At 29.7% G+C, this 15,046-nt stretch overlaps 1 protein-coding gene across 1 annotated transcript; it reads left to right on the top strand.

Moving 5' to 3' along the window:
* The first annotated feature begins 258 nt into the window (after positions 1–258).
* Positions 259–9,649, top strand: LOC125603277 (NAD(P)H-quinone oxidoreductase subunit H, chloroplastic). The gene is made up of 2 exons (XM_048774396.1): positions 259–3,857; positions 4,959–9,649. Exon 1 carries the CDS (start codon positions 2,122–2,124, stop codon positions 3,301–3,303), a length of 1,182 nt encoding a protein of 393 aa, XP_048630353.1. The 5' UTR covers positions 259–2,121; the 3' UTR covers positions 3,304–3,857; positions 4,959–9,649.
* Positions 9,650–15,046: the final 5,397 nt, after the last annotated feature.

Below are 15,046 nucleotides of genomic sequence, written 5' to 3'. Positions count from 1 at the left end.
AGATCTTTTTTGCTACAAATCTATTCATTCTACGAAAAAATTTTTTGATATGTCACAGGCCTAAAATTTTTTAATCTCTTGTTTTCTAGAAAATATAATATTCGCAGTATAGGGGAAATTTTTGCATAGAAATATTTGGATTGGAGAATTCTCAACTTTTGGTTTAGAAAAAGTAATATTGAGCTTGATACTAGGAGTAAAAAAAAATTATTAAAACTAAAGTTAAGAATTATAAAAGAATTTATAATAACTAAGACGAGTCTTGCCAATCAAAAAATAAATTTTTTTGATTGGATGGGAATGAATGAAGAAATACTAAATCCTCGTATAACAAATTTTGACTTTTTTTTCTTTCCAGAATTTTTCTTATTTTCTAGTACATATAAAATGAAACCGTGGGTCATACCAATTAAATCACTTCTTTTCAATTTTAATGAAACAAAAATGTGAATAAACAGATCACCCTAAAGAAAAAGGTTTTATACATCAAACGAAAAAAAATTCCTTCGGTTTTTAATCTAAATAAAGAAAAACGAATCAGCAGGTCAAGAAGAGTTTGAATCAGATAAAGAAACAAAAATAAATACGGAATCAGCTCTATCAAAGCAAGAAAAAAATATTGAAGAAAATTATACAGAATCGAAGATAAAAAAACGTAAATAAAAAAAAACCAAAAAGCAATACCGAAGCGGAACTTGACTTATTTCTCAAAAGGTATTCGCGTTTTCAATTGCGATGGAATTGTTTTTTTAATCAAAAAATCCTCAATAATGTAAAAGCATACTGTCTCTTGGTTAGACTAAAAAATCCAACCGAGATAACGATATCTTGTATTGAAAGAGGAGAGATGAGCTTAGATATTCTAATGATTGAGAAGAATTTCACTTTTTCAAAATTAATGAAAAAAGGAATATTGATTGTTGAACCTGTTCGTTTGTCTGTAAAAAACGACGGCCAACTTATTATATATAGAACCATCGGGATTTCATTGGTTCATAAAAATAAACAAAAATAAGTAAAAGATCAAAAAAAAAAGCTATATTTATAAAAAAAAAGTTTAAATTTCTTTGTCCCTGAAACTATTCTATCCCCTAAACGACGTAAAGAATTTCGAATTCTAATTTGTTTCAATTTAAAAAAAAAAAATGCAAGGGATAGAAATTCAAAATTTGATACAAATATTCAAAACTTGACCACAGTTTTGAATAAAAAGAAAGATCTTGATAAGGATAAAAAAACCTAATTAAATTAAAATCCTTTCTTTGGCCCAATTTTCGATTAGAAGATTTAGCTTGTATGAATCGCTATTGGTTTAATACGACTAATGGAAATCATTTCAGTATGATAAGAATACACATGTATACGCGATTTCAAATGCATTAATGGTAGATCCTTTTTACTATATTTTGACTATATATATAGTATTAAGTTACGGTATATGAACAATATATAATATAAGTTACGGTATATGAAAACAATTGGATGCACAAATGTGAGGGATTTTTTTTAATTCAATCTTTATACATGAGATTCATTGAATTAATGACATAGATACCACTCAGAGCGAATTCATAAATAAATTTTTAAAATCCTCCTTTTTTAGATCGAAATTTAAACTTTTTTTTATAAAATTAAGAATTAATAAGTTGATAATTAAATTCGGATCCTTGTACAAAAAAACTACCATTATTATTACTGATCAGTAAAATTCATATCTTTCAATTCATATTAAAAAGGGAAGGATTTCTTTTTATGATAAAAAATACATTCATTTCATTTCAAGAAAAAAAAGAAGAAAGCAAGGGATCTGTTGAATTTCAAGTAGTCAGTTTCACTAATAAGATACGAAGACTTACTTCACATTTGGAATTGCACAGAAAAGATTATTTATCTCAGAGAGGTCTACGAAAAATTCTGGGAAAACGTCAACGACTGCTGGCTTATTTGTCAAAAAAAAATAGAGTACGTTATAAAGAATTAATTAATCAGTTGAATATTCGGGAATTAAAAACTCGTTAAATTCCAAAATTGTGAATTAGTTAATTTTTTAGATCTTGAATTTTTGAATAAACTTCTTTTTCAGCAATCTAATTCATACCAGAACGAATCAAGGAAAAACTTATGAAGAGACCAGTTACAGGAAAAGATCTTATGATAGTCAATATGGGACCTCACCACCCATCCATGCACGGTGTTCTTCGCTTAATTGTTACTCTAGACGGTGAGGATGTTGTTGATTGTGAACCCATATTGGGTTATTTACACAGAGGAATGGAAAAAATTGCAGAAAACCGAGCAATTATACAATATTTACCTTATGTAACGCGGTGGGATTATTTAGCTACTATGTTTACAGAAGCAATAACAGTAAACGGACCCGAACAATTAGGAAATATTCAAGTTCCTAAAAGAGCCAGCTATATCAGAGTAATTATGCTAGAATTGAGTCGTATAGCTTCTCATCTGTTATGGCTTGGCCCTTTTATGGCAGATATTGGGGCACAGACTCCCTTTTTCTATATTTTCAGAGAACGAGAATTTGTATATGATCTATTCGAAGCTGCCACCGGTATGAGAATGATGCATAATTTTTTTCGTATTGGAGGAATAGCGGCGGATTTACCTTATGGTTGGATAGATAAATGCTTGGATTTTTGTGATTATTTTTTAACAGAGGTTGTTGAATATCAAAAACTTATTACACGAAATCCTATTTTTTTAGAACGAGTTGAAGGCGTTGGGATTATTGGTGGGGAAGAAGCAATAAATTGGGGTTTATCCGGACCAATGTTACGCGCATCCGGAATACCATGGGATCTTCGTAAAGTTGATCGTTATGAGTCTTACGATGAATTTGAATGGGAAATTCAGTGGCAAAAACAAGGAGATTCATTAGCTCGTTATTTAGTACGACTTAGCGAAATGACAGAATCCATCAAAATTATTCAACAGGCTCTGGAAGGACTTCCGGGGGGTCCCTATGAAAATTTAGAAAGCAGAGGCTTTGATAAAAAAAGGAATCCAGAGTGGAATGATTTTGAATATCGATTCATTAGTAAAAAACCTTCCCCTACTTTTGAATTATCGAAACAAGAACTTTACGTAAGAGTTGAAGCTCCAAAAGGGGAATTGGGAATTTTTCTCATAGGAGATCAAAGTGGTTTTCCTTGGAGATGGAAAATCCGACCGCCGGGTTTTATTAATTTGCAAATTCTTCCTGAACTAGTTAAAAGAATGAAATTGGCTGATATTATGACGATACTCGGTAGCATAGATATAATTATGGGAGAAGTTGATCGTTAAAATGATAATTTATGCAACAGAAGTACAAACAATAAATTCTTTTCTTAGATTGGAATCTTTAAAAGAGGTCTATGGACTCATATGGATATTTGTCCCTATATTTTCTCTTGTATTGGGAATCATAACTGGTGTACTAGTAATTGTGTGGTTAGAAAGAGAAATATCTGCAGGGATACAACAACGTATTGGACCTGAATACGCCGGCCCGTTAGGAATTCTTCAAGCTTTAGCCGACGGGACAAAACTACTTTTCAAAGAAGATCTTCGTCCATCTAGAGGAAATACTCCTTTATTTAGTATTGGACCATCTATAGCAGTTATCTCTATTTTACTAAGTTATTCAGTAATTCCTTTTAGCAATCACCTTGTTTTAGCGGATCTCAATATCGGTATTTTTTTATGGATTGCCATCTCAAGTGTTGCTCCGATCGGACTTCTTATGTCAGGATATGGATCAAATAATAAATATTCTTTTTTAGGTGGTCTGCGAGCTGCTGCTCAAGCGATTAGTTATGAAATACCATTAACTCTATGTGTTTTATCAATATCTCTACGTGCGATTCGTTGAAACAGAAAGGTTTATTCCGTTTCTTCTAGATAAAAAAAAAATGAAAAAAAAAACGGAATATATATATTTATCTTTCGGGTTTATCTTAATAAAAGGAATTTGAATTTGATAGTTATATATGAGTGAAAAAAAACTGCTCAGAAATTAGCAGTAAAAAGAAAAATTAAGTCTCATTTCCTATGTACAAAGGTTAAATGGAAATAAACGTAAGCGTAAGAATCGCTTTACCCCAAGGTTGGTTGATTAGTCAGCCGGGCTTGAAGCGGGTTAAAAAAAATATTAACCGTATGACGTTTTCACTATCAGTTATATAAATTACTATACATATACATATATTACAAAGTGATCGGCAATTAGGTAAAAACGCGTGGATGGTTAGAAACACCAAAATACACAAAGAATTTGTAATAGAGATTAACCAAATTGAAAAGGATATTTATGCATAACATAAGATAACAAAAAAAGAAGGTTAATTGGGGCTTGAAATTTGTAGAAATTATCAGGCAGTACTCCCCAAGATTCCGATTCAGAGTATGCTCCCATCCACCGATAAATGTAATGACTATCAGAAACGAAATAATCCTTTATTTTTTTTTAAGTCCACCTACTTTTTTTCTAAAAAAGAAAGAAAGAAGAATAGGAACGAAACAAGTATATTTTTTTTTATAGATTTCGAAAATAAAATAGAATTTCTATCATGAATAAGAAACTAATAGGATGTTTAATTCTTTTTCGTAATTGAAAAACACGACGGGCTGAAAAACCTAGGTTTAGTTTTACAAGGGGTGCTTTATTAAAGGATTAAGTTATTACTCAACAAATAGAAATTAAAATTTGTAAAGGATGAGATGAATTCCGAAGCGCGTTTTTTAGTTTTAGAATTTGAGCAGACAGAATTCCATTGGTATAATTCGGGACCCCAGATATATTTCTATTTAATCCATTTTAGAACACATCATATCCATCTAAATAATACTAATCTGGTCCTTATATTTATTTACGGCCCCCGAGGAGCCGTATGAGGCGAAAACCTCATGTACGGTTTTGTAATAGCGGTGAGAATAGTAATGTTATCACCGACTAGGATTATCTAACAGTTTAAGTACAGTTGATATAGTTGAGGCACAATCAAAATATGGTTTTTGGGGATGGAATTTGTGGCGTCAACCTATAGGTTTTATCATTTTTCTAATTTCTTCCCTAGCAGAATGCGAGAGGTTACCTTTTGATTTACCAGAAGCGGAAGAAGAATTAATAGCAGGTTATCAAACTGAATATTCCGGTATCAAATTTGGTTTATTTTATGTTGCTTCTTATCTAAATCTATTAATTTCCTCATTATTTGTAACAGTTCTATACTTAGGCGGTTGGAATATTTCTATTCCGTATATATCTATGCTGGAGCTATTTGAAAAGGATCAAATTTTTGGAACAACAATTGGTATCTTTATTACATTAGCTAAAACTTATTTGTTCTTGTTCATTTCTATCGCAACCAGATGGACTTTACCTAGGCTAAGAATGGATCAACTATTAAATCTTGGATGGAAATTTCTTTTACCGATTTCCCTTGGTAATCTATTATTAACAACTTCTTTCCAACTCTTTTCACTCTAAATTGAAAATCAATCCAAGATATTCATTACTTGTTTTAAACAAGAGAAAGAAACAAAGATCAAATTATTCATAGATAATTACAATATGCTTCCTATGATAACCGGGTTCATGAATTATGGTCAACAAACCCTACGAGCTGCAAGGTATATTGGTCAGGGTTTCATGATTACCTTATCCCACACAAATCGTTTACCTGTAACTATTCAATATCCCTATGAAAAATTAATAACATCAGAACGTTTCCGCGGTCGAATCCATTTCGAATTTGATAAATGCATTGCTTGTGAAGTATGTGTTCGAGTATGTCCTATAGATCTGCCGGTTGTTGATTGGAAATTGGAAACTAATATTCGAAAAAAACGATTGCTTAATTACAGTATTGATTTTGGAATTTGTATATTTTGTGGTAATTGTGTTGAGTATTGTCCAACAAATTGTTTGTCAATGACTGAAGAATATGAGTTTTCAACTTATGATCGTCACGAGTTGAATTATAATCAAATCGCTTTGGGGCGTTTACCAATGTCAGTAATTGACGATTATACTATTCGAACAATTTTGAATTCACCTCAAACAAAAAATGGGTAAACCCATTAATTTTATTAAAAAAAGAATGCAAAACTGTTGAATTATATTATATAAAGAATTTAATTAAAAACTTGTATTTATAGAATAATATTAAGTATTAAGGCTCATCCTTTTAATATAATATTTTCGTAATTATTATCTTGCTTGAAATAGATAGGTTGAAAATATTAGAATAAAAAAGCGAAACTGTCTAATAATTGTATCTACATCAATTAATATTCATTAGATTCTAATTTCACTCTATTAGAAACATATTAAAAAAAAATTCCCCGGTTAAATTAATAAGGTCATGAAAAGGATTTCTATTTTTTCTTTTTTTAATAATATAATGGATTTGCCTGGAAAAATACATGATTTTCTTTTAGTTTTTCTGGGATCTGGTCTTCTAGTAGGAGGTCTGGGAGTGGTATTACTTCCTAACCCAATATTTTCAGCCTTTTCCTTAGGATTTGTTCTTGTTTGTATATCTTTATTGTATATTCTAGCAAATTCCCATTTTGTAGCTGCTGCACAACTCCTTATTTACGTGGGAGCCATAAATGTTTTAATCATATTTGCTGTGATGTTCATGAATGATTCCGAATATTCCATAGATTTCAATCTGTGGACTGTTGGGAATGGGATTACTTCAGTGGTTTGTACAACTATTCTTTTTTCATTAATTTCTACTATTCTCGATACGTCATGGTACGGGGTTATTTGGACTACAAGATTAAACCAGATTTTAGAACAAGATTTAATAAGTAATAGTCAACAAATAGGAATTCATTTATCAACAGATTTTTTTCTTCCATTTGAACTCATTTCAATAATTCTTTTAGTTGCTTTGATAGGTGCAATTTCTGTGGCTCGTCAATAAAAAAGGTTCCAATTAGTAAAGACCAAAGAAAACTTTGTGTTTGTGTATGTTATGATATTTTTTTCCGTTCATTCAATTTGATTGAATACTATTTCATTTTTTAAATATAAATTTTTATATTTTATATATATTTGAAATTTTTTCCCTAATATAGTTTTTATTCGTACTTTGTTGTTATATTCTAGTTGATTGAATCCGGTGAATTGTTTTTATTATTCATATTGATAATGAATCAAAATTGATAAGGAGTTGCTCAATGATACTCGAACATGTACTTGTTTTGAGTGCCTATTTATTTTTGATTGGTCTTTATGGATTGATCACGAGTCGAAATATGGTTAGGGCTCTTATGTGCCTTGAACTTATACTCAATGCAGTTAATATGAATCTCGTAACATTTGCTGATTTTTTTGATAATTCCCAACTAAAAGGGGATATTTTCTGCATTTTTGTTATAGCAATTGCAGCCGCTGAAGCAGCTATTGGATTAGCTATAGTCTCGTCAATTTATCGTAACAGAAAATCAACTCGCATCAACCAATCGACCTTATTAAATAAGTAGCATAAATCAAAAAATTATAGGTTTAAATTTGCATATATGATAGGTTATGACTTACTAGATTAAATTTGTGAAAATTTAAGAAATCAAAGTATTTTAGCCCCATTTTTTACCAATTGAGCCAGAATTCATTAAAAAATTCTATTAAAAGAAATCATTGCTTCATCTAGTATTTTAATTTAATATATCATTTAGTTATAAGTTTACTAGATTGAAAATTTATGACATTAAAAAAACTATAGATCCTATGTCACATTCAGTAAAAATTTATGATACCTGTATAGGATGTACTCAGTGTGTCCGAGCATGTCCTACAGACGTATTAGAAATGATACCTTGGGATGGATGTAAAGCTAAGCAAATAGCTTCTGCCCCAAGAACCGAGGATTGTGTTGGTTGTAAGAGATGTGAATCTGCCTGTCCAACGGATTTTTTGAGCGTTCGAGTTTATTTATGGCATGAAACAACTCGAAGCATGGGTCTAGCTTATTAATACGTTACCGAAAACCTGATTTGAATAAATTTGGAATACATTTTATTTTTTTTATTGACAAGTACTCGTACTCAAAAAAGTTCAATTATATTTTTTTATTTATATATTTTTTTGAGTACGCGTTCTTTGGACCTGGTGTATCTTGTCTTTACCACGAATGATTTTCCTTGGTTAACAATAATTGTTGTTTTTCCAATATCTGCCGGTTCATTAATGTTATTTCTCCCGCATAGGGGAAATAAAGTTAATAAGTGGTATACTATATGCATTTGTATCTTAGAACTTCTTCTAACGACTTACGCTTTTTGTTATAATTTTAAACTGGACGATCCATTAATTCAACTGTCCGAAGATTATAAATGGATCAATCTTTTTGATTTTTATTGGAGACTGGGAATAGATGGACTTTCTATAGGAACGATTTTACTGACCGGATTTATTACTACTTTAGCTACTTTAGCGGCTTTTCCAGTTACTCGGGATTCCCGATTATTCTATTTCCTGATGTTAGCAATGTACAGCGGCCAAATAGGATCGTTTTCTTCTCGGGATATTTTACTTTTTTTCATCATGTGGGAATTAGAATTAATTCCCGTTTATCTCCTTTTATCCATGTGGGGTGGAAAGAAACGTTTGTATTCAGCTACAAAATTTATTTTATACACTGCAGGAAGTTCTATTTTTTTATTAATAGGAGTTTTAGGTATAAGTTTATATGGTTCGAACGAACCAACATTAAATTTAGAACTATTAGGGAATCAAGCCTATCCGGTCACACTCGAAATACTCTTTTATATTGGATTTCTTATTGCTTTTGCCGTCAAATCACCGATTATACCTTTACATACTTGGTTACCTGACACCCACGGCGAGGCACATTACAGTACCTGTATGCTTCTCGCTGGAATCTTATTAAAAATGGGAGCATATGGATTGGTTCGAATCAATATGGAATTATTACCTCACGCTCATTCTATGTTTTCTCCTTGGTTGATGGTAGTCGGTACAATCCAAATAATTTATGCAGCTTCAACATCTCCCGGTCAACGTAATTTAAAAAAGAGAATAGCCTATTCTTCTGTATCTCATATGGGTTTTATAATTATAGGTATTGGTTCTATAACGGATCCTGGGCTTAATGGAGCTATTTTACAAATAATCTCTCATGGATTTATTGGCGCTGCACTTTTTTTCTTGGCAGGAACTAGTTATGATAGAATCCGGCTTGTTTATCTTGATGAAATGGGTGGAATGGCTATCTCCATTCCAAAGATATTTACAATGTTCACTATCTTATCGATGGCTTCCCTTGCATTACCGGGCATGAGTGGTTTTGTTGCCGAATTAATCGTTTTTTTTGGAATAATTACCAGCCAAAAATATTTCTTAATTTCAAAAATTTTAATTATTTTTGTAATGGCAATTGGAATGATATTAACTCCTATATATTTATTATCTATGTCACGTCAAATGTTCTATGGATACAAGTTAATTAATGCCAAAAACTTTTCTTTTTTTGATTCTGGACCCCGAGAGTTATTTCTTTCAATCTCTATTCTTCTACCCATAATTGGTATTGGGATTTATCCTGATTTTGTGCTCTCATTAGCAAGTGACAAGGTCGAATCCATTTTATCTAATTATTTTTATGGATAGTTTTCAGGAAATAAAAAAAAACATTAAATTGAATTATAATAAGAAGTCTTTGCTTTTTGTATTGTGAGAACCTTTTGAATCATTGTACTACTTGATTCAAAAGGTTCTTGATGATTTACTACTAAAACTAAATTAGATTTCTTAACTTAGATGAAGTTATATATAGATGCTATTTTTTTTATTTGGATTCTTTTCTTTTTTTGTTAATGTTTTAGTTAATTCGATGTAAATGAACCATAACTATGTAAACCTATTCCTAAAAGATTGACGCCAAAATAGCATATCCAAATTAAAAGAAAACCTAGCGAAGCCACAATTGCAGAATTTATACCTCGAGCATTCCTATTTGTTTTAATATGTAAATAAATTGCGAAGATGGTCCAAGTAATAAATGCCCAGGTTTCTTTCGGATCCCAATTCCAATATGAACCCCATGTTTCATTAGCCCATACAGCTCCTGAAAGAATGCCGACGGTTAAAAAGATAAATCCGAGACTAATAATACGAAAACTCCAATAATCTAATTGTTCAATCAATTGATACCTATAATAATTTCTAGAAAAACTAAAATTAATATTTTGTTGTAGTAAAATAGAATTTCTTTCATTTATGTAGTAAAGTACATCAAAAGAAAATAATTCATTTAATAACATTTTATTTTTCATATTCTTTTTCCAAAAAGTAGATCCGACCTTGCGAAATGTAATGACTAGAAGAGCTATTGATAATAATGATCCGCATAACAGAGCGCCATAGCCTAATATCATCATACTTACGTGCATCATTAACCACTGGGACTGGAGAGCTGGTACTAATATTGCAGACTGAGGCATGTTGTTTAAAAGACCTGAAGTAGCAAAACCCTGAATAAAAATAGCACTTGGCGCAGTTATTGCGTTTAAGTGATTTTTTTTTTTTTTATTAAAATAGGAAACTATATGAATAATTGCAAAAGCCCATGAAAGAAAAATTAATGATTCATATAAATTGCTTAATGGAAAATGTCCTGAATAAATCCAACGCGTAAATAATAATCCTGTTATACCAAAAAACGTAATTACGATTCCTTTATCTGATGAATCAAAAAATCCTATGATTTCATCTAAATTAACTAATAAAGTTAAAAAATAAATTAGTAGTACAATTGAAACGACCGAAAAAGATATATGAGTTAATATATGCTCTAAAATTGAAAAAATCATAAAAAATTTGTTAAAAATTAATAAATTAATACTAGGTTTTACCCGATTTTAGAAAACAAGTCGGGTATTAATTTGATTATAAAACTTATAATATCTCTTTTATAAGATCTTATGCCGCTACTCGGACTCGAACCGAGATGCTCTAGCACTGCTTCCTAAGAGCAGCGTGTCTACCAATTTCACCATAGCGGCAACTTGTTCAAAATAATACTAACAAGTTTTTACTCAATCGTCGAGATTCAAATTTTAAATAAAGAAGCTAATTTAATGGAATTTAAAATTGATTTTATTACTAAAAAAATGCTTTTTCTAAAAATTAAAACTTCTCCAAAATCCTTAGAAATTTTAACTAAAATTTGCCTAAGTTGCTCAAGAAAAATGAAAAACAACAATTGTCAAAATATCTATTTTCATGCATCTTTTTATATTGTACAAACATAATATTTTTTGATCGCTTAAAAAAAATATCATATATTATTACTTATTAGTATCTAATATTCACTTAATCGTGGATAGATACTTTTATAACTTTGATTCCAAGTAAAGAATATAAGAATTAAGAGAAATAATAATTCCTAAAGGTATAAAGTGAAAAATTTTTGACTTAAATTAATTTAAAGAACCTGTTGATTTCGCTAAAAGATCTTGTATTTCCTAGTTAAGAGGAAATACAAGATCTTTATTTATTTTTTTATTGATGGGGAAAGTAATAACCCCCCCTTTTTTTTACAAAATCAATAGGAATCTTTCGTATATTTCGTATATATATATATTATTTTTTTTTTTTTTTTTTTGGTTCCTATAGATTTTTTTAATTTATATGTATTCTAAAAAATTGGTTTTTACGTTAGGCTAATTCTAATGATTCTAGTGTTTTTTATTTATTTTGTTGTACAAAAAAACTTTTTGAATTACCTGTAGAAAGCGATTTCCCTAAGGAAAAAGCTTTCAACGATGTCCAATATCCCTTCCTTTTCCAAATTTTTTTACGAATACGCTTTTTCGAGATAGAAGTACGTTTTTTTGGAACTGCCATTCAAAAATGAAAAAAGTTTTTCAGTGGTATAATTGGATGTCAAAGACATTTATTATTCTATTCTTTCGTACTCCATATTGAGTAATTTTTTTCTTTCAAATTTTATTATATATTATTTTTCAAACAAAACAGACATTCAAAAGTTTAAAACCCAACTATTTTTTCCCTTTTTCTTGAAAAATTTTTTGTATTTAACGTTTTAAATCCGTATAAGAGTGCTCATTTAATTAATCTATACTGATAGATTTAGATTATATTAGAAAAAATTTTATTAAATTTCTTCACTTCATATGTAAAAAAAAATATCGATTATAATAATATTTCTTGAAAAAAAAAAGCTCACTTAGTGTACTGGAAGACAATCACTAAATTCCATAATTCAATAATAATTCTAAATAATCAAACCCAAATAACTTTTTTTTATACTTAATATTAAGTATTTTTTTGTCGTGTAAATCTTTGTTCTATTCTTAATATATGTATATAAATTATTGTAATACGGAATTATAATTCACTTTTTCTGTATCTGCATAAAATCAAAATTTTTTTTAGTAGTAAAAAAAAAAAAAGACAAATCGTTTTTTTTACAGTAACTTAGTAATATTAGTTAATAACTTCTAATTTTTTGATTTGAATATATTTCTTTTCAAAGGTTTATGAAGGATTATACTAATTCGAAAAAATTTCTATTTAAGTTTGAAAAAATGCGCTTTTTTATTATCCCCTTTGAAAAAAATATATATATATACAAACCAGTGAATAAGAAATAATAAATTTAAGAATAAAATAAAAAGGGTTTTTTATTTTATGGAACATACATATCAATATTCATGGATCATCCCTTTCATTCCACTTCCAGTACCTATTTTACTCGGAGCTGGACTTCTACTTTTTCCGACAGCAACAAAAAACCTTCGACGTATGTGGACGTTTCTGAGTATTTTTTTGTTAAGTATAGTTATGATCTTTTCGCTCTATCTATCTATTCAACAAATTTTTCTAAGTTGCATTCATCAAAATGTATGGTCTTGGACCATAAATAATGAATTTTCTTTTGAGTTCGGTTACTTTATTGATCCACTTACTTCTATTATGTCAATATTAATTACAACTGTTGGAATTTTGGTTCTGATTTATAGTGATAATTATATGTCTCATGATCAAGGATATCTGAGGTTTTTTGCTTATATGGGTTTTTTTAATACTTCAATGTTAGGATTAGTTACTAGTTCTAATTTGATCCAAGTTTATTTTTTTTGGGAATTAGTTGGAATGTGTTCGTATTTATTAATAGGTTTTTGGTTCACACGACCTATTGCAGCGAATGCCTGTCAAAAAGCTTTTGTAACCAATCGTGTAGGGGATTTTGGTTTATTATTAGGAATTTTAGGTCTTTATTGGATAACTGGCAGTTTCGAATTTCAAGATTTGTTCGAAATATTCAATAATTTAATATTAAATAATAGAATAAATCTCTTATTCCTTACTTTGTGTGCATTTCTATTATTTGTGGGTCCTATTGCTAAATCTGCACAATTTCCTCTTCATGTATGGTTGCCGGATGCCATGGAGGGCCCTACTCCTATTTCGGCTCTTATACATGCTGCTACTATGGTAGCAGCGGGAATTTTTCTTGTAGCTCGTCTTCTTCCTCTTTTTATAGTTATCCCTTCTATAATGTATATAATATCTTTGATAGGTATAATAACAGTACTCTTAGGAGCCACTTTAGCTCTTGCTCAAAAAGATATTAAGAGAGGTTTAGCCTATTCTACAATGTCTCAACTGGGTTATATGATGTTAGCTCTAGGTATGGGGTCTTATAGATCCGCTTTATTTCATTTGATTACTCATGCTTATTCGAAAGCTTTGTTGTTTTTAGGATCTGGATCCATTATTCATTCAATGGAAGCTATAGTTGGCTATTCTCCTGATAAAAGTCAGAATATGATTCTTATGGGTGGTTTGACAAAACATGTGCCGATTACAAAAACTGCCTTTTTAGTAGGAACACTCTCACTTTGTGGTATTCCCCCCCTTGCTTGTTTTTGGTCTAAAGATGAAATTCTTAATGATAGTTTGTTATTTTCGCCAATTTTTGCAATAATAGCTTGTTCAACAGCGGGATTAACCGCATTTTATATGTTTCGGATTTATTTACTTACTTTTGAAGGCCATTTAAACACTTATTTTATAAATTATAGTGGAAAAAAAAGTAGCTCCTTCTATTCAATTTCTTTATGGGGTAAAGAAGAAGATAAAAAACTTAATAGGAATTTTGGGTTAGTACCATTATTAACAATGAATAATACGAAAAGAGCTTCTTTTTTTGGCAATAAAACATATAAAATTAGTAATAATGTAAGAAATCAAACTTTTATTACTGTTGAAAATTTTGGACTTAATACAAGAACTTTCTATTATCCCCATGAATCAGACAATACTATTCTATTTCCTATGCTTGTATTGCTTTTATTTACTTTGTTTATTGGAGCCATAGGAATTCCTTTCAATCAAGAAGGAATAGACTTTGATATATTATCAAAATTATTAACGCCGTCGATAAACCTTTTGCATACCAATTCAGAAAATTTTGTAGATTGGTATGAATTTTTGAAAAATGCAATTTTTTCAGTCAGTATAGCTTTGTTTGGAATATTTATAGCATACTGTTTATATAAGCCTTTTTATTCATCTAGATTAAATTTAACTTTACTTAATTCATTTCAAAAGTGGAGTTCTAAAAGAATTAGGTGGGAAAAACCAATAAATTTTGTATATAATTGGTCATATAATCGTGGTTACATAGATACTTTTTTTAAAAAATCTTTAACTGAAAGTATAAGAAAATTAGCAAAACAAACGAATTTTTTTGATAAACGAATCATTGATGGAATTACAAATGGAGTAGGTATTACAAGTTTCTTTGTAGGAGAAGTAACAAAATATATAGGTGGAAGTCGCATCTCTTCTTATCTGTTCTTGTATTTGTGCTATGTATTGATTTTTTTAACGATCCTCTTTTTTTTTTATTTTGAAAAATTCTAAATTAGAATTTTCTTTATTTCCATCTCGATTTTCAGAAACTGTTTTATAGTTATAGTATGTTCGAACGTGGAATTCATCATCCTTATTAATTTTGTCTTTTCCATTCACTCCGATTTC

Source organism: Brassica napus, unplaced genomic scaffold (genome assembly GCF_020379485.1).
Source record: "Brassica napus cultivar Da-Ae unplaced genomic scaffold, Da-Ae ScsIHWf_3133;HRSCAF=3952, whole genome shotgun sequence".
NCBI classification, from domain to species: Eukaryota; Viridiplantae; Streptophyta; class Magnoliopsida; order Brassicales; family Brassicaceae; genus Brassica; species Brassica napus.
This window is presented reverse-complemented; position numbering and strand designations above follow the sequence as displayed.

Bases quoted from the DNA above. Each gene is read 5' to 3' on its own strand.
- LOC125603277 (XM_048774396.1), top strand. From the start codon at position 2,122: ATGAAGAGACCAGTTACAGGAAAAGATCTTATGATAGTCAATATGGGA.